We start from the raw sequence: 20,590 nt of genomic DNA, 5'->3' as shown, positions 1-20,590 counted from the left end.
GATGTTCAAATCATCCCTCCAGCCGGCAGATTTTCCAGAAGACCTTAGAGTTGTTAGCTAGGAGATGTTGAATTAGGAGAGATGTGACTGCCCCCTCCTCACTCACCACCCCCCTCCCAGGATTAGAGAAGGAGATCCCAACCCTGGTAGATGTTTGTGCCACCCTCAGCAATGGGGTCCCCGGCTGCCCTGAACTTTTAGGACCGCACAGGGTGATGCGGGGTGGGAAAGACCCGGTGCACAGTGTCACCACGCAGAGTACTAACCCCACGGGCTGGCTGGTCCCAGGGACCCTGAGGGCTGCATCGCCCTGAAAGCTCAGGGATGGAACACCTTGAGGGCACCCTGGGGAGAGACAGGCCCTGCCCCTGCAGGATGGCATGTGGGTCAGTGAGTGAGTCAATGAGTCCACTTCCCGTTTCCCCCTCTGACCTGGCCGCCCACGATGGACCGGGGTCCCTGGCGTGGACCCCAGAGGCAGCAGGCTTCACCCACGGCCGGGGTCTGTCCCCTGTGTCTCAATGAGAGGGGGGGCCTCCCCGGGACCCTCAGGTCCTGCAGGTCAGCCACTGCCCGCTGGGGACTCCACTGAGAAAGACAGAGACAGAGAGACACCGCCGGAAATAGTGCAAGTTGGCGGTGACTCAGTTTGTACTGCGGTCTGTCCGCAAATGACATTTCCTGAACTGTCACTATTCTGTGTTCCTTCCGTGTTTCGTCACCTAAAAGAGAGAGTCTGCCGAGGCACGGTTTTCCTTCCAGAGACCCTGATACGCTTTGCAGATATTCGCCTTTTATTTTCCTGCTGTTCCCCTAGCCTCTCCCCCCTGGCCCTTTAATACTATTATCATCCTTGTTACTAACGGACAATTTTTTCAGCAGGTTTTGCTTTTCGGAGACGCTCAGCGGAAGGCACGGAGTTCCCATGGACCCCTCTCCCACCCTCTCCCAGTTTCCCCTGTTACCCTCCTATTATGGAATATCCTCCGTTGGGTGGTGCATCTGTTACCATGGATACGTTGATGCTGATAACATTGTTCGTAGCGGGATGTAGTGTAGCCACACAGAACCGGTTCCCTGTCTGAACCAGGGCTTCCAAAGCCCCAGAACCCACTTTTCTATTTCTTTTTTTCCACATAGGAAACAGAGAAGTTGCAGCTGCCATGGGGAGAGGTTTGGGCTCCAGACTCTACCCTCATCCCCGCTTTCCTTGCCCTCCTTCCGGCACCCCCAACCCATCTATGAATTTCTTTTTCTGTTTCAGCAAGAAGTGGGACCCTTTATTAATGAACTTAGCTGTGTTCCTTCCTTAGGGGGTTTTACAACCATCTGGTGTTTTGTGGTTTTTGAGCAGTGACTGTGCTGGTGACAGAGGAGGGTCCGTTTGTCTGATCTGGGCGGCCGGGCTGGACTTGAGGATTTGAGCTGGCGGGGTGGGGAAGGGGTTTCTGGGTTTGCTCCCTGAGTCCAGGTGGGTGGTCATGGGTCCCTGGTCCTGGACACCCTCTCCCCATGTGAGATGCCCTGACAGGTCTTGTCTTGTAGGGCTGGACCCCTGTGTCCCTGTGTGGGGGCGGGGGGGGGATGCCTGGTCCCGGAGACTACTGGGCCCCTCCTCCTGTGGGTGGCCTTCCCACAGCACCCCAGCTTCTCCATCCCAGGGAGGCCTCAGCCCCCAGAGCACTGGGGTCCCCGGTGCAGCCCTGAGGAGGAATCAGTGAGCTGGGGTGAGGCAGGAAAGTGCATCCTCAGGGCTCTAAGAAAGTCAGGAGAATCCTGGCTTTATTCCGGGCTCTTCCCTCCCCACCCCATCCTAGCCCCTCCAGACCCAGTACAGACAAAACTCTCAGCACAAGCCCCTCCCCTTCCACCCCTCCCCTCCCCTCCCCACGCCTCGGGGACTTTGTGGGCCTCCCTGGAATTCCCACAACCCAGTGGAGCAAGCACTGTCTTCAATCCCATTTCACAGATGTGGCCCAGAGAGGGCAAGCAGCCTGCCCAGAGTCACACAGCCTTGACGGCATATCCCCTGTGTGCACTTGGGGACTCTTGCCTGGAGTTCCGAGTTGACACTCAGCGAAACAAAGAAAGCATTGCTCTCTGAGCAGGTACGGCAAACGCCCAAAGACCCTGCAGGGCGGGTATGGCCCAGTCACTCAGGGCCCGTGGGGATGTGCAGAGGGGTCCCCAGAACTGGGTGGAGGTCATTTATGACATTGGGGGATCCACGTAGCGCGATGCCGTAGTGAGCAACACCTCACGCTGTTGGGGAAACATAATTAACCCCAAGCCTCCTGCGAACCCAGGAAACCTTCCCACAATGACCGGAGGGGAAGAACACAGTTTTATCACTGAAGGAGCCCAAAACCAGGAAGGGACGCCCATCACAGGCTGAGACCCGGCAGGGACCAGAAAAGTCCCACCTTCTCGCACAGCCCGGAGGGGACGACCAGCCCCAGCCTCGTTGTCGGGATAAGCTATCACTATTTCCTGAAGCCACAGGTCTTGGCTGCCCCGTGGGCCGCGCAGGGTTTGTCCGAGACCCCCCAGTTTATCGGGGCCCCATCTACGTTAACCAGTTGCCTCTCTCCGGAGAAAAAAAACACACGTCTCCCAGCTTTAGTGCCAGTAGGTACGTTTGCAACTTGGAGCGAGGTCGTACTTGCCCTGATGTCACAGAAGAGAGAGTTTAAATGATCTTTCTTGGCCTCCCACCTTCTGAGATGGCCCACACTCTGTCTGTGGTGTGTGTTTCTCTGTAAATAAAGAAAAACAAATATCATATAATATCACTTACATGTTGAATTTAGAAAAATGGTACAGATGAACTTATTTGCAAAGTAAAAACAGAGTCACAAGATGTAGAGAACAAACGTATGGTTACCAAGGGGGGGTTGGGGGGGTGGGATGAACTGGGCGGTTGGGATGGACATCTATACACAGTACTACGTATAAAATAGGTAACTAAGGAGAACCTGCTGTAGAGCACAGGGGACTGTACTCAGTGCTCTGCGGTGACCCGAATGGGAAGGACATCCAAAAAGGAGGGGATAGGTGTGTATGTATAACTGATACACTTAGCTGTACAGCAGAAACTCACACAACAATGTAAAGCAACTCTACTCCAGTAAAAATTAATTTTAAAAATAAATAAAATTATTTTCCTTAATTTTAATTTGTCTGTCCTTACAAATCTCCTTTACCTGGCCTTCACCTCAAAGAGGGCATGCACTGGGGTTACCGGCCAAAAGCGGCCTGTGTTTGGAGGGCCTGTGAGCTAAGAATAAATTGTTACATTTTTAAAGGGTTGTTAAAAAAAAAAAAAAAGAGACCGGATCTGGTTGACAGATGCGCGTGGCCTGCGGAGCCTGAAGTGTCTGGTTTTCCCAGGAGCGAACGTTTGCGGACGCTTGGGGGACGTGGATGGAGGTAGGGCTGTGGGTGCAGGTTGGGGGCACTTTGGGGCAGGGCTGGGGGTTAGGGGTGCACACAGTCGGGAAGGAGCCTCTTTAGAGGGGTGTGTGGGCAGAACTGTGTTCCTTCCAAAGTGGTAAGTCCACCTCCGGACCCCCCAGAACCTCAGAATGTGACTTAATTTGGAAACAGGGACTCTGCAGAGGTGATGTAGTGAAGGGTCTGAGATGAGGTCCTCCTGGATGAGGGTGGCCCTACATCCAATGACAGTGTCCTTCTAAGACACAGAAGAGGAGAGACCCAGACACAGAGGAGGAGCCCCGTGAAGATGGAGGCAGAGACGGGAGGGACGTGGCCACGAGCCCAGGGACGCCTGGAGCCCCAGAAGCTGGAAGAGGCGGGAAGGACCCTCCCCTGGAGCCTCTGGAGGGGGCACGGCCCTGGGACACCTTGACCTCAGACGTCTGGTCCCCAGGACTGGGGGAGGATGGATGCCTGTGGTGTTTAGCCCCCCGGTCTGCGTCATTTGCTGCTTCCCCTCAACCCCGGCCCTCCCGCCTGTACATCCAGACCCAGATTCTCCTCCAAAGGTCCCCATTTCCCCCCACCCAGCCATCGCTGCCCCTGCTCCCTGGCAGTGTGGAGACCCCTCGCCCCGCCCGGAATCCCCTCTCCAGCCTCCACGAGAGCCAGCACTTGCTCAGCTTTAGTTTTTCCTGGGAGAACCCTTTCCCCCCAGCACGGGGCTGAGAGCTCACCGTCAACTACGAGGTGTTTCCGAGTCCTGTGCCCCCGGAACATGTCACTCACACGCCGTCCACGTCCTTCCCTGCTGTCCAATGGTCGGCTGCCTCAGCAGGAGGAGAGCTCCATCGGGGCGGGACTTTTCTTCTGTCTCCCCCTTCCAGTGCCCCTCGGCACCCCGTGATCCTAGGACACCGCCCGGTGCGTGGACCTGTGCCCGGCCAGTCTCTGCTGACCCAGTGCCTTAACTCTCTATTTAAGGATGCAACTTAGGCAGCCACACAGCTGCCCGGAGAGGGGTCCCCAGGAAGCACATGCTCACCCTCTGCCCTCCCACGGGGAGAGGATGCCGGGGACACGGCTGGTGTCGCTGGGACCCATCCCACCACCCCAGCTGTGCCGGCCTCACACATCCTGGTGGGCAATGCTGTGGCCTGCAAGTTCCTGAAAGTCTGCCTCTGCAGCCGCTGACCCCGCGTGTGAGCACAGGGGTACCATTGTGCAAACCACACAGTCACCGGGAGGGTCCAGGCCGGGCCTCCCGGGTGGCAGAGACGAGCAGGCACCTGCAGCCTGAGCGTCGGGGGAGAGGATGGGCTGGGACGCTGCAGCCGGTCACCGCCGGGGCCACAGAGGATACAGGGGCATTAGGTCCTGAGTGCCTGGGGCATCAGTCCAAGAACTCATTTTTTTCCATTAGAATGACCTTAGTGTCTTTTTAAATTTTTATTTTATGTGGGAGTCTAGTTGATTTACAATGTTGTGTTGGTTTCAGGTGTACGACAAAGTGATTCAGTTTTATATATATATATATATATTTTCAGATTATTTTCCACTCCAAGTTATTACAAGATATTGAATATTGTTCCCTGTGTTACAAAGTAAATCATTGTTGCTTATCGATTTTATGTAGAGTAGTTTGTATCTCTTAATCCCAAACTCCTAATTTATCCCCTCCCCCACTTCCTTTCTCCTTTGGTAATCATCACTTTGGAATCTAAAAAATAAATGAATTTATATACAAAGCAGAAACAGACTCACAGACATAAATAACTCATTTCTCTTGAGATGTGACATCGTACAGTAAAACGCTCAGCTGCTCTGCCTTTCATGCGGGTGTGTGAGGTCTGCTGGGCCATTTTCCAACACCTACAACCGGCTGCCCAAGACTCCAGACCTCACTCCCTTCAGACCCCCAGGTGGGAGTCCCGGGCAGCCCGGACTTCGGACCGACTGGCTATAAATCAGGGCTTCCCATGACCCGCCTCCTCAGGGTTGATAATTTTCTAAAACTGCTCACGGGACTCAGGTAGAGACGGGAATTGAAAACAAAGACTTTGCTGGCTCAAGATAAAGCATGTAACTCAGCTGGTTTTGACTTAGGATCCAAGTCAGACGGGAGGGATGCACAGGGCAGGTATGGGGAAGGGGCACAGAGCCCAGTGGGTCAGGTGCGAATTTGGAGGAGTGAGGGCGGCTCTGAGCTCGCCCATCACTGCCGCTCAACCAAGCTTCCCTCCTTGGGCTCCGTGGGGTGGACAGAAAAATGTCCCCAGAGAGGTCCACATCCTAATACCTGGACCCTATAAAAATGTTGCCTTCTGACAGAAGGGACTTTACAGATGTCATTAAGTCCCAGATGTCGATCTCGAGATGGAGACATGGTCCTGGATTACCAGGTGGGTGTGACATAATCCACAAGTATCCCTATAAGGAGCAGGCAGGAGGGCTTACAAGCTCTAACGGGTAGGCGCCCGCTGTGTCGGCTCAGTAATTGTGGTCCTGTTAGAGCAGCCACTGGAAAGTCATTCCTTTCTAAACTGCAGCCAGTAGAGAAAAAAGGAGGATGTGAATCTTCTGCCAGTGGAAGCGGGCGGCGGCACAGACCCTCATCCCAGCCCCAGCGGCCAGCAGCAGCTCCGACCCCTCCCTGTGAGGAAGGGGTGGTGTTTCCCTGGAGCAGCTGGAAGGCGCGTTACGTGGTCAGGATCCACGGGCCTCGAAACGTCCCTCCCACTACAAAGCATCTTTGCAAAACATCACATTATTTTTTAGAGTAAAAAAACAAGACAAAACAAACCAGAACAGAACAGAAAGCTAGAAAAATGCTCAAAACAATTTAAAAAAGCTACATTCACAATAATTAAGCAAAACATTGAAAAAACATTAAAAGAATTGTAAAAAAAAATCCAGCAACTTCCAGAAAGCGCTGGGGATGAGGACAACTGGAATTCACGCATTCGCTGGGGCTTCTGCGACTTCTTCCACGGCTAAGACCTCTTCCTTGTCACCTTTTCCCACGTCATGTGCAAATTTCTCCCAGAGGGTCTGCTGGGGAGAAGGATGGGGGTGTCAGGAGGCCCACGAGCAGTGGCCATGGGGGGTTTATCGAGAAATCCGAGACGGCTCTCTGCGTCAGATCTTGTAGCTGGCAGATGAGCTTGTGGGAGGGACATCTGAGCCTAGGGTACCACACACGCTAGGGCCACCCGGAGCTCAGGGGTAGCGGGACGTGGCTCATGCTGGCCCCCTGGGGTGGGCGGGCCCCTGGAGGTCCCAGGGACGTGGAGAGGGTGTGGGTCAGTGCTCCTGAGAGGAGAGATGCCCAGCTCAAGCATGGAGGTGAGCAAGCTGACAGCTGGGGGATATGATGCCAGACAGCGGAGTAGGTAGACGTAGCCCCCACCCCGCGGAGAGGCAGATGTGATGGGTGCACCCAAGGGGGGTGTCACGTATGGGGGTCTCACTTGTCCCTTGTCCTTTTTCATCCTCTCTGGGAGTCGTCCGCTCCCGGAGATATGGTCAGACCCCTTTCACTCTGTCTCTACCTCTCTCTTTCTCCCTCCCCGTCTTCCTTCTCTCCTTCTCCCCACACGCAATTTCCCCAGACACAGCTCGCAGGTAAAACCCCAGTCCCTGACCCCTGAAGAAGGCCAGGGAGCAGGACACGGGATGGCAGCCACACCCTGTGGACCCCTTTGGGTGGACACAGTTGAGATTCTGGGGTCACTGTCCCCTCTTCTCCATCCTGGTTTGCCCCCCACCCCATATGTACCTGGTGGTCGGTTTGATGGCTATCATTCAATTTATCTTTGATCCGTGGAATTGGCGGGAATAACCTGTGCATCCCTAGGAACCTGGTGAGACAAGAAATGTGTGAAGAAAAGACCTAGATGCCCAATTTCCTTCTTGCACCCAAAGGGGACATGTTGTCATGTCACGTGCAAACACGTCATGCAGGCTCATTTCTTCAGAACAATTTCCTTTAAGAATCACAGAAGGACCAACTCCAGGCTTAGACCATGGAGAAAATGATAGACTCTGTGAGGGTCCTTCTAGAACCTTCACTCACTCCCTTGGACACAGGGATGGGAGTGGGGGACATGTCCAGTCTCCGGCAGCTTGGAGGAGTCTGGGGTCTCTGGTGTGTAAAGACCAGGAGGCTTATCCAACCTTGAAGCCCACGGTTCCAGATTGGATGTCATGCCTTTTCAGTGCTGTCTCTTAACCAGCATATTCCATGGCCCCGCAGCACCCCAGTCCTGCTGCATGTTCACGGGGGCATTTCTTTCTCACCACACGAATGGTACCTCCAATCCTGTGACATCATCAGGAGAGGTTGTACTGAGTTGAAAGGTAGCCTCCAAAGATATATTCAACTCCTGACCCCTGAAACCTGGGAGTTTATGTGGAAACGGGGTCTTTGCAGATGTGATGTAGTGAAGGGTTTGAGATGAGGTCCCCCTGGATGAGGGTGGCCCTACGTCCAATGACGGCCCTACATCCAAGACACAGAAGAGGAGAGACACAGACACAGAGGAGAAACCCCAGGAAGACAGAGCCAGAGACGAGAGGGAGGCGGCCACGAGCCCAGGGATGCCTGGAGCCCCCAGAAGCTGGAAGAGGCGGGAAGGACCCTCCCCTGGAGCCTCTGGAGTGAGCGTGACCCTGAGACACCTTGAGCTCAGAGGTCTGCTCTCCAGGATGGGGGAGGATGGATGCCTGTGGCTTTAAGCCTCTGGCTTGTGGTCACTGGTTCCGGCAGCTACAGGAAACTCACACAGCTTTTCTTTAAGATAAGTCTTCTGTGTAAGGCACGAGATCTGTCCCTGTCACCACAGCCAGTGGCCGGGCTGCCCAAACGCCTCTTTGCTCCCAGGTCCAGTGTCCCTGGGAACAGGGGTGCCTCGCAGTTGCTTTCACAGGGCAGACCAGTGTCTCGCCTGGTCCTGGGGGACATTTAGCACAGGACGCCCAACCAGGACAGGGGCATCAGGACAGGGGCCGCAGGTGGACGCCCACAGCGTCCCCACATCCTGCAGGAGGGTCTCCAGGTGCAAAATCTCTCCATGCTTTGCAGAGTGCGTCATGCCGTGCGCGTGCAACTTTAGTCTGTGTTGTTCATGCTTCGTTGCGAAGCATTTGCCCGGTGGCCACAGACCCTGTGTGATGCCTGGGTCACACACAGGAAAGATGACTGCGGAGGTGCCCGTGGACAGGCTGACTGCAGTGGTCTGGGAGCTGGGGCTGAATGACTTGTGCTGGGGGAAATGAAAGTCAGAGGAGGAGAGACATTCTGAGAACTCCAGAAGCTCCAAGGGGCTGAAGGAAGGCAGAGCTCTGAGCACAGCAGGGCTGTGAGGGTTGCCCGGCAGGAGTCTGGGGGCAGGAAAGACCCTTGTTGGTTGCCAGCTCTCCTGCCACTGACAGATGCAGCATCAGAGCTGTTTCTCTCCTGTGTGTTTTTCCATCTCTCCAACTTCCTTCCCTTTTTCCAGACAAGTTTCCCTCCAGAAAACCCACACGCCAATTGGCTGCTAGGACTGCCTGGGATGTTTGCAGGCTGCCCTCTCTTTTTTGCCAGCCGACTGGGGCTGTCTTTGGAATAAACACCGGCCCCCTCCGCTGACCACGGGGATGCCCACCTAGGACGACCTGAGGTTACCTTTTGAAAAGGCAGCTGATGGTCAGGCCACAGACGAAGGTCCCCAGGACCACCAGCAGGTAGACGTGCACCAGGCTGGATTCTGGTTCCGCAGAGCCTGGGGAGAGAGAGGGGAACACGCCAAGTACGCGGGGGGCCGGGACATGAGCGATCACCACTCAGCCAGCTTATGTCCTCACTAGCTCACGGAGGAGGAAACATGCCCAGAGCAGGACGGCCATCTAAGGAAAGGACCCAGTCCTGCAACTTTCACAAAAAGATATTCGTGGGACAACACGACCCCGGGATCATGTCCAAAACACATAAAGCGATTTTAAGACACAGCAACCCAAAGACCAAGAATGCAATTTAAAAACGGACCAAAAAAGGATGAATACACATTTCCAGGCATGCGGTTTTAAACAAAATTGCATCCCATCTATTCTTAAGCTTTCATTTCGCATGTCATTTAGGATAAGTGCTCTTTACAGTACATTACTTTTCTAATGAGGCACATTTCGTCTGTGAATATTTAAAAATCCAATGAGAAATCCCAATTCTACCAGGATCCTCGTAACCTGATGGAGGGGCCGCCATTGTGAGATTTTTCAATAGGAACAGATAAAATGTGACCTATTACACAAAGCTGTTGTTGTTTATTTTAAGCGAATATGTTAATTGTCAAAAGTGCGTATTCCGGAGGGGAAATGAAACCAGAAAAAGCCACACGGATGTCAGCCAAGTCAGTTTAGAACTCTGTTCCCGGGGAAAGTCTATTCTTATTTTTTTGGTGGTGGGGGGCATATTTTAAACCCATTTGTAAAGTGGGTTGTCAGTGTTTTTGTTCTTGGCGTCTCAGAATACTTTATATGCTTTGGAGGCTTGGCCCTTATCAAATGATTTGAAATATTTTCTCCCCTTTCATGGGTTGTCTTTTCACTGTCTTGAGCGTGTCCTTTGATGCACAAGAGTTTTCATTTTTGATGAAGTCCGCTTTACCAATTTGTTGCTTTCATCATTCCTGCTTTTGGTGTCACGGCTAAGAACCCACTGACACATGCAAGACGGCAAATCAATTCCTTACTCTGCTCAGCTGTCGCTTCCAGCTTATGAAATTTTGCTGAATCCTTATTTCATTTCATAAATCCTACACCGGCAGGTATCAAAGGCATTGATCTTGGATCAGAAAACAACAACAACAACAAAAACGTATGCATACTATGCTTGCTAAAACACTGAAGGTGTTAGAGACTGGATGGAAGGGAAGGTAGACTCTTAAGTATCAGATTGGCTTTAGGGCCAAACCATTATAGTCTTGCCAGCTGATCAAAGTTAGAAGGAGGAAGGTAGTAAAATCTGTCAGGCTAGGGCTTCCCTGGTAGTGCAGTGGTTGCGAGTCCGCCTGCCGATGCAGGGGACACGGGTTCGTGCCCCGGTCCGGGAAGATCCCACATGCCGCGGAGCGGCTGGGCCCGTGAGCCATGGCCACTGAGCCTGCGCGTCCGGAGCCTGTGCTCCGCAAGGGGAGGGGCCACAACAGTGAGAGGCCCGTATACCGCAAAAAAAACAGAACAAGACCAAAATCTGTCAGGTTAGCCCTCCCCCGATTAGAAAGAAACAGAGCCAGTTTGGATGTGAGCTGTATCCTGATCAGAGGTGGACCGTGACGGCTGTTTGGCGTGACCACGAGGGATGGGTCATTTCCTGGTGGGGCGGAGGCTTAGGAAGGCTCTTAGTTATTCTTAAAGGGTCCCTCTCACGAGCCCTTGCTGTTGCCAGGGGAACAGTGTTGCAGGGGCCGGTGGACAGGAACCCCTCCCAGAATGGCTCAGAGATGAATTCAGGATGCCAGGATCTGTCTGGTGATGATCTTGGGACACGTACCAAACTCAGCTGGCTGACTCCAGGCACCCCAGTGGGCTTTCCGGGCATCTGCCGTCCTGATCTTCACAGTATGTTTGGCTCTGAGCCCCGGTCTCGGAAAGCTGTATTTATTCCCCGTGTCACCAGACACCACAATCTTTGGAGAAAACAGAAAGTTAGACAGAGTTGTTGCCTGTGTTGAGAAACAGAATGAGGGTGTCGTTTCAATTGCCCAACTGCAGTGAAAGATTCAAAGCCACACTCTCCCAATCTGGGCATGAATGTGGTATTTTACGTCCTGAGAACTTGGGAGGAAAGCTTAAGGGAATAATGACAATGAGTGATTCTGCCATTTTCCGAGTAACCACTCCTGGGGTTGCTAGGATCGTAAGTACAGATGCAGAAATGATTCAAGAGCTACAGTGGGTATGAACCAACCTATGGATGGATAATGTCCCTGTAAAGGATGTTAAGAGGACCAAGTTCGACTTCCTCATCGGACAGAGGAGGATACTGAGGTCAGAGTGGCGGTGAAACTTAGAAAAGATCAACAAAAATTACTTTGATGATCAACCTCGAGAGGAATTTTGGAAGAAGACATCATCTCCTTGACCAACACGGATAGAAGAGGGAGAGCCCATCCAGGGGCCTACTGGGGGGGTGCCCCTATATCACTGACTGGACGGTACTCTAGGAAACCTCCATCCTCTGGTTTTTACCCCGTCCCCATCCTGGCCACCGCTGGACGAAGTTTGCAGTTGGCATGTGTCCGTTGCCCAACATCGTACGCTTAAGCTACAAGGGTGATATTTTGGGTCAGAGTTGTAACTCACCAGTTGATTTCTACTGCTTCCGGTATCACTCTAGGAAAAAAAAAAAAAAACCCAAACCAAAATAGAATGTTTATTTCTCTCCATTTTGAAGGTTTTTCATGGGTCTCATCCAATCTCCCCCTCTGAGCGCAGTCAGGAAAACCCGAAACAGTCAGGGTCCAACAAAGTGTTGAGCTCCTACTGTCCCCCCAACCTGCAGTGGCCCCCAAATAGAAGGATGGAACATGCCCACAGGAGGGAGGGTGCCCCTGTTCATGGCTCCTTCTAGAACCTCAGCTGGATATGGATCCTAATAAGAACTCAGGTGGGCTTGGAGCAGAGGTTCCTCCTTGTCTGCACTGGGTCCAGGTGGACATAGGGAGAGGGTTCCTCCTTGTCTACACTGGGTCCAGGTGGGCTTGGAGCAGACCTTGAATTTTCCCAGATGTTCACCCATTCTGAGCCCACCTCATGTGCCCCAGGTTCTCACGGTGGGTCATGGGGGTGGCTGCCAAGCTTCTTGAGGTGTGGTGCCCTGCTTGGAGCAGTGTCCACTCACCTGTCTCTGGATGTCCAGCTGGTACTGGAACTCCCTGATGGACAGTGTTTTTCGGGTCCTGGGCTTTTCCCACTGGATGAAGCAGTGTGATTCATTGCAGTGCACGGTGATATTGTTGGGTGGGTTGTATTGCTCTGTAATGAGAACCCAGCAGACACCTCTAACCCAGAATGCTTCCCCTGGACCACAGAGAGGAGACCCAGTTCTGCCTTCGCAACATTGATGGTAGCTCACCAAGGTCACCGGGAGGCAGGGGTGGGTCTGAGTGTTGTCTCTTGGGGAAGATAACAATCATCAGGCCGCCATGTGCAGAAGGGAGGAAGTTTGGGTTCAACAAGACCTGGGGAGACTTCCCTGGTGGTGCAGTGGTTAAGAATCCACCTGCTGATGCAGGGGACATGGGTTCGAGCCCTGGTCTGGGAAGATCCCACATGCCGCACAGCAACTAAGCCAGTGAGCCACAATTACTGAGCCTGTGAGCCACAACTGCTGAAGCCCATGCACCACAACTACTGAAGCGTGCACGCCTAGAGCCCGTGCTCCACAACAAGAGAAGCCACCACAATGAGAAGCCCGTGTGCCATAACAAAGAGTAGCCCTCACAACTAGAGAAAGCCTGCGCGCAGCAACCAAGACCCAACGCAGCCAAAAATAAATAAAATTAAAAAAAAGAGAAGACCTGGGGAGGTAGGTGGTGATGGGTTTGGAGGGCAGGAGAGAGGCTGGTTTGAAATGACTTTAGCCTTAAGAGGCCTGGACTATCCTATGGGATCAGAGAGCCTGCAGGTAGAAAGAGGGGCTGGCGTTCAAGAGAAGACATTGTTTGGCATACGGGAGTATCTTCAAGAGACCAGCCTGGAGCAGAGCACTAGAAAGAAGAGAAAGAGCTGGCAAAAAGAAGAAGAAGAAGAAGAAGAAGTGAATTCACAATGGTCCAGGATGGGTGGAGGGGCTTGGACTGTCACATTCTAAGGAGAGAAAGAGGAGGTGGCATCTGGGTAGGTTCAACTGGGTGTACACTTGTCCTTGTAGCAGGTTACCCAAAGGGAGGGAAGGAGGGAAAGACGGGGGCTTGGAGGAACCGGGTCCACATGGAGCTAGCAAAGTCATGGCTTCCAAATGGGGGAGTTGATGCATGTTTGTAAAGGTCAAGGAACTTCAGTGTCCTTCACCGTTGAACAGATATCCAAACAGTGACGCCATGACGGTGCATGCCAGCAATCAACAGGATGGGAGTTCTGTATCTGACTGCATTTTGATGGGCATCTGTTCCATTCTAGAAGCTGAGACTCAATTCTGTTGTTGGAACCTTTGAAGGTCTGTTTGGACAGCTTGGCTGTGTGAAGTTTCTCTTGTGACTGTGAATCTCATGGACTCCACTTCCACACTGAGTAGATCTGATCGTCTTTAACTTTAAAGGTGAGATGCTCTATCCCTAGGATACTTACACTGGATTTTCCAGCTCAGAAAAAAGTAAGGGATGTAACTCCTCTGGCCTATCGTTGTGATCTGGACTTAGGATTATGCACCCAGTTCTAATGTGTGGGGCTTCCCTCCGACCCTCAACACCACCAAGCAAGTCTCTGACACCAGCTGGGTGTCTTACAATTCAACTCAATTCTGACACTATCTACCTGAAGGTAGCATCAGATTCCACAGGTGAAGGGCTTAGTCCTCCCACTTCAAATGTCAATCCCAAGTCCAGGTCATCACCTGTGCTTCCAACTGACCTGCTATAGATCAAAGATTCCCCTGACCTCCTCCGTGGGTTTGATTAATTTGCAAGAGAAGCTCACAGAACTCAGGAAACATTTTACTTACTAGATCACTATTTTACAATAAAAGGACATAACTCAGGAGCAGCCAGACAGAAGAGATGCATAGGGCAAGGCATGGGCAAAGGGTGTGGAGCTACCATGCCTGCTCTTCTCGGGTGGCTGTCTCTCTAATTTGTGGACATGTTTGACTGAGTAATTAAGGATCTTGAGATGAGGTCATTCTGGATAAGATGAGCTCTAACTCCAATGACTCGTGTCTGTATAAAAGGAAGGAAGGGAGATTTATGATATACCAAGAAGATGGACATGTGGACAGAGATTGAAATGATGCATCCATAAGCCAAGGACTCCTGGCCATCACCAGAAGCTAGGAAAGAGGCATGGGAGCAGAAGTTCTTTCAGACAGTCCAGAAGGAACCAACCCTGCCAATGCCTTGATTTTGGATTTCTGGCCTCCAGAACTGCAAGAGAATACATTTCCTTTGTTTTAAGCCTCCCAGTTTGTGGTCCTTTGTTACAGCATCTCCAGGAAACTTACACAGATTTCAACGCAAATTCTGTCGGACCTACTAGGCAGTGGTTAAATCACAGGTGGTTGCTCTCACCTATTTCTTTTAACAGCAAAACCGAATCGAAGAACTGGATTCCTCCTTCTTGGCTGGTACCGTTAACCAGGAAGTAACTGTACGAAGTTAATCCCGAGAGGTCTTGGAGGTGACATCCCACGTGTGTTCCCGAGTCTTTTAGGTAATGAGGGCATTCTCTTTCTATTTTTTTCCTGTAAGATTCCAAAGTGTTCAGAGAACAATCCAGGCATATTTCTTTCTTCACTGTATTTCTCAGGGCTGTCTACATGAGGTCAACACTTACTTGGAGTCTCTTATATACAAAAAATATTGAACGTCATTGGGTGCTGCTTGGCCCTTGGCCCAGGTGCAGTTCATGAAATCCGCATTGTAGATAAGACAGGAGAAGTTTCGGGCAGCTGTGCCCTCCCCACCTGGGAAGAGACAGAAACAAAATAATTTGTACATGGAGTTTAAAGGGGGATGGACCAGATGGCTTCATGGTTCAAAGAAGAATCAATACCAATTCTTCTCAAACTCTCCCCAAAAAGAGAAGAAGAGGGAACACTTCTAAACTCATCTTCTGAGGTCAGCATCACTCATCACTGTGATACCAAAGCCAGACAAAGACACAAGAAAAGAAAATTACAGGCCAATATCCCTAATAAGCACAGATGTAAAAATCCCCAACAAAATGCTAGCAAACCACATCCAACAGCATGTTAAAAGTCAAATTTATCCCTTGGATGTAAGAACGATTCACCATATGCAAATCAATCAACGTGATGCACCACGTTAACAGAGTGAAAGAGATAAACCGCATAATCATCTCAATAGATGCAGAAAAAGTGTTTGACAAAATTCAACATCCATTCAGGATAAAAACTCTCAACAAAATAGGTATAAAAAGGATTTACTTCAGCACAATGAAGGCCAAATGTGAAAATCCCACAGCTAATGTCATACTCAATGGAGAAAAACTGAAAGTGTTTCCTCTAAGGTCCTGTACAAGACAAGGATGCCCACTCTCACCACTCCTATTTAACATAGTACCTGAAGTCCTAGCCAGAGCAATTAGACAAGAAAAAGAAATAAAGTTATTCAAATCAGAAAGAAAGAAGTAAGATGATCTCTGTTTGCAGATGATATGATCATATACGTAGAAAACCCTAAGACTAAACAAAAAAAAAATATTGAAACTAATACATTTAGTAAAGTTGCAGGATACAAAATCAACATACACAAATCATTGGCAGTTCCACACAGTAACAATGACATAGCTGAAACAGAAATTAAGAAAAAAAAATCTCATTTACAATAGCAACAAAAAGAGTAAAGTACCTAGGAATACACTTAACCAAGGAGGTGAAAGGCTTGTAAGTTCAATGTTGCAAGACATTGATGAGGGAAATGAAAAAAGACACAGATAAATGGAAAGGCACCCTGTGTTAATGGACTGAAAGAATTAATAGTGTTAAAATGTCCATACTACCCAAAGTGATCTATAGATCAATGTGACCCCTATCAAAACCCCAATGACATTCTTTAAAGAAAAAGAAAAAACAGTCCTAAAATTCGTATGGAACCACAAGACTCCAAATAGTGAAAACCATCTTGAGCAAGAAGAACAAAGCTGGAAGCTTCATGTTGCCTCATCCCAAGATATATTACAAAGCTACAGTAATTAAAACTGTACTATGACGGCATAAAAGTAGACATAGAGATAACTGAAACAGATTAGAGAGCCCAGAAATAAATCCCCACACTTATGGTGTACTGATATTTGATAAACCTGCCAAGAACACACCAGGGAGAAAGGATTAGTGTCTTTACTAAATGATGATGGGACAACTGCATATCCACATGCAGAAGAATGAAATTGGGTCCTTATCCCACACCACATACAGAAATCAAGTCAAAATGGATTAAAGACTTATATATAAGACCTGAAACTGTAAAACTCCTAGAAGAAAGCATAGGGAAAGAACATCTTGACACTGGTCCCGGCAATGATTTTTTGGATTTAACACCAAAAGCACAGGCAACAAAAACAAAAGTAGAAAACTAGAATTGGATCAAACTAAACACTTCTGCACAGCAAAGGAAACAATCAACACAGCGGAAAGCCAACCTATGGAATGGGAGAAAATATTTGCAAACCAGATGTATCTGATAAGGGGTTAATATCCAAAATATATAAAGAGTTCAAGCAACCCAAGAGCAAAAAACAAATTTTTTAAAAACAAATAATCTGATTAAAAACAGTCAAAGGATCTGAATAGACGTTTTTCCAAAGAAGACATCCAAATGTCCAACAGGTACCTAAAAAGATGCTCAACATCACTAATTGTCAGGGAAATGCAAATTAAAACCACAATGAGGTATCACCTCGCACCTGTCAGAACGGCTCTCATCAAAAAGACAAGAAATAACAAGTGTTGGCAAGGATGTGGAGAAAAGGGAACCCTCGTGCCCTGTTGGTGGGGATGTAAATTGGTGCAGCCACTATGGGAAACAGTGTGGCGATTCCCCCCAAAATTAAAAATGGACCTGTCATATGATCCAGTGATCCTTTTTTTTTTTTTTTCCGGTACGCGGGCCTCTCACTGTTGTGGCCTCTCCCGTTACGGAGCACAGGCTCCGGACGCGCAGGCTCAGCGGCTGTGGCTCAAGGGCCCAGCCGCTCCGTGGCACGTGGGATCTTCCCGGACCGGGGCACGAACCCGGGTCCCCTGCATCGGCAGGCGGACTGTCAACCACTGCGCCACCAGGGAAGCCCTCCAGCGATCCTTTTTATCAGTGTATATTCCATGGAAATAAAATCTGGATCTCGAAGAGATACCTGCACCCCCATGTTCACTGCAGAATTATTCACAGAAGCCAAGATATGGAAATAAACTAAGTGTCTGTGTGGACACATGAATGAATAAAGAAGATGTGACACACACACACGCACGCACACACACACGCACACACACACACACGCACACACGCACGCACACGCACACACACACGCGCACATGCACGCACACACACCCACGCACGCACGCACACGCACACACACGCACGCACGCACACACACCCACGCACGCACACACACACGCACGCACGCACGCACACAGAGGAATATTAGTCAGCCACGAAAGGGAGGAAATTCTGCCGTTTGCAACAACATGGATGGACCTGGGGAGTATTACGCTAAGTGAAATAAATCCGACAGAGAGAGACAAATACTATATGATTCACTTACATGTGGAATCTAACGAAAACTCATAGAAACACAGAATAGAACGGGGGTTCCAGGGGCTAGGGAGGGTGGCGGAAATGGGGAGATGTTCGTCAAAAGGTAGAAATATCCAGCTATAAGATGAGTAAGTTCCAGGGATCTAACGCACGACATAGTGACTATAGTTAAAATACTGGATTGTTCAGTTGAAATTCACTAAGAGGGTAGATCTCCAGGGTTTTCACCACAAAACAAACAAACAAACAAAATAACTACTTGACAGGATGGATACGTTAATAGCTCAATTGTGATCATCATTTCACAAAGTATACGTACATCAAAACACCAAATGTGGGAATTGTCTGGGGGTCCAGTGGTTAGGACTCTGTGCTCTCACTCCTGAGGGCCCAGGTTCAATCCCTGGTTTGGGAACTAAGATCCCACAAGCTGCGCAGCATGGCCAAAAAGATAAAAAAAAAAACCCCACCAAATGTACCTCTTAAACATATGCAATTCCTATGTGTCAATTCTATCTCCATATAGCAGAAAAAAGTGGGGGAATGTACCCTGATGCTCATGTGGGAAGGAGAGGAATCACCACCATGGTTTCCCTACCTGGGTTCAGGTAGACCAGTGTTTCTGAAATTCGTCTTTGGTTGATATTTACTTCGACAGTGAGCGTGACTCCCCCATGGAGAGAACAGTCCTGAAAGGTGCACTGACATTCCTTGTCTTTGACCTGAAAAGATGTCACCAGTCAGTGAATTAAGAACCAGTCTTCTTTCATTACATCCTGGTTGTTTGCTCCTACCCTGACCCTGTGATGACATCCACCTCCCTCTGTGACATCTCCCCCAGGTACCTTCTTTGGCAAGACGCCAACTAGCAGCCTTCAGAAGGTCAGAATAGAGCTCGCCTTTTCTTTTTCTTTTCTTTTATTTATTTATGTTTGGCCGCGTTGGGTCTTCGTTGCCGTGTGCAAGCTTTCTGTAGTTGCAGCGAGCGGGGGCTACTCTTCATTGTGGTGTGTGGGCTTTTCATGGCAGTGGCTTCTCTTGTTGTGGAGCACAGGCCCTAGGAGCGAGGGCTTCAGCAGTTGTGGCATGCAGGCTCAGTAGCTGTGGCGCACGGGCTTAGTTGCTCTGTGGCATGTGGGATCTTCCTGGACCAGGGATCGAACCCATGTCCCCTGCATTGGCAGGCGGATCCTTAACCGCTGTGCCACCAGGGGAAGTCCCAGAGCTCACCTTTTAATATGAGAGCCCTCATCCCTTTAAACTGTATGGGAACTTCACACCCTCTTCTACGGGATTGACTTTTCTTGTCCTATCTCATATCCACCGTTCTCTCACAGATGTCACGTTTACATTGTATCCAAGTCAGTCTGTTTACTTTATTTCCATTGAACAGGCAGAGCTAATGTTATTTCTCTCTCAGGATTAAGTCTTGCAGGTGGACCAACTAAGCAAAAGGCTGCCATTGCAGGCAGCCAGGAGCCCCCAGGCTAATTGGAATAGGGATGCCTGAGAGAGGAATGGGGTCCTCTCAGGGAATCAGCCCTCTGGACACATCTTGGACACAGCAGCAGTTTCCTGGTGCACTTCGAGCCATGAGTCTGTGATGTGTCCCCGTGTCACGTGTATGTTTTTTATTTGTCCTGCTTGACGAGAGCTCTACAAAGAACAGTGATCGAGCACATCCAATCCATCTTACCTTTTTTTTAATCTGTCCCTTCTCCTTGTGAATCAACACGCATTCCCCGTAGGTAGCGTTTTCCTGGCAGTCCCAAGTTAATTTTGTCGTCTTTGGGTCAAACTTCACGTTTAGACTGGAGTTCTGTTCCACGGTTGGAAGATCTGAAACATACAGCCTCAGGAGTCAGAAACTACTCTTCTTCTCCCGTCTCCATTCTCCCTTAACCAATGTATCTCACATCTTGTGAGCAGAGATCAGGGCTGGGAATCACTGTGCCCCTACCCCTCTCACACATCCTCATCACCCCCTACCCCTTTCCCACCTCTCCTTCCTGCCCTTTCTACAAGGGGAGATGTCCACTGTGGAAATAAACGAAGACAGGAAACAGCAAAGGCTATTTATCCAGATCCTGCCATAGTAAAGGGAGTCGGCCACCATCACCTGTGTCTGCAGAATGGGTGGGGGGAATTCACATCACCAGCAGTGGGGAGCACAACAGGAGGTGTGATGCCGGTTGACCGTTGCATATGAGGATAAAATGAAATTAGATGCAGGCATTGGGATGTTTCCCCCAGAACCCAGGGTCATGGGAATGGGAGCAATGGGGAGAGGGGAAACACATTCATACGTTTATCCCATTGGTCCTGGTTCAGGAAGAGTGAGGGTACCAGCAGCATGGAGAGTAGAACGGCCATCGCCAGGGCACACAGGGGGTTGACCGAGGGATGTGAAAGTGCTGGGGGAAGAGAAAATCAGCTTTCATGGGGGTCTGGACATGGAGACCAGTGGTGTTTCCCTGGGGGGGTGTCCAGGCAAAAAACACAGGACTCTCTCCAGGGTGATGGTCAGCATGGTGACCTGGCCAGCCTGGGTCACTGTTGGCTACAGAGGGTCCTCAGGCTTCAGTAAGCCTCAGAGATGGCCCCAGAACCAAGAGCCTGTCCTCAAGCCTGAGCACCAGGTCCAGTCTTCCCTGTTACCGTCTGAATCACTTTGGGCAAGTTGCCCA

General features: G+C 50.2%; 1 protein-coding gene across 1 annotated transcript; it reads right to left on the bottom strand.

The window, feature by feature from the left end:
- Nucleotides 1-6,390: 6,390 nt before the first annotated feature.
- On the bottom strand, nucleotides 6,391-20,276 carry CSF2RA (colony stimulating factor 2 receptor subunit alpha). Its single transcript, XM_065901011.1, has 10 exons — nucleotides 20,210-20,276; nucleotides 19,600-19,742; nucleotides 18,502-18,625; nucleotides 14,965-15,094; nucleotides 14,700-14,872; nucleotides 12,317-12,450; nucleotides 10,967-11,102; nucleotides 9,104-9,200; nucleotides 7,214-7,295; nucleotides 6,391-6,486 (listed from the first exon to the last, which is right to left on the bottom strand). The coding sequence occupies exons 1-10, from the start codon at nucleotides 20,274-20,276 to the stop codon at nucleotides 6,391-6,393; spliced, it is 1,182 nt and encodes a 393-aa protein (XP_065757083.1).
- Nucleotides 20,277-20,590: the final 314 nt, after the last annotated feature.

This window comes from Phocoena phocoena, chromosome X (assembly GCF_963924675.1).
Source record: "Phocoena phocoena chromosome X, mPhoPho1.1, whole genome shotgun sequence".
Classification (NCBI taxonomy): domain Eukaryota; kingdom Metazoa; phylum Chordata; class Mammalia; order Artiodactyla; family Phocoenidae; genus Phocoena; species Phocoena phocoena.
Note: the sequence above shows the minus strand (reverse complement) of the source record. Positions and strands in the feature narration are given on the sequence as shown.

Coding starts and splice junctions, on each gene's coding strand:
- CSF2RA (XM_065901011.1), bottom strand. CDS start 20,276: ATGGCCGTTCTACTCTCCATGCTGCTGGTACCCTCACTCTTCCTGAAC. Junction 11,103..12,316: donor AGCTGGACATCCAGAGACAG/GTGAGTGGACAC, acceptor TTTTCTCCAAAG/ATTGTGGTGTCTGGTGACAC. Junction 6,487..7,213: donor GCCATCAAACCGACCACCAG/GTACATATGGGG, acceptor TCTCCCCAGCAG/ACCCTCTGGGAGAAATTTGC.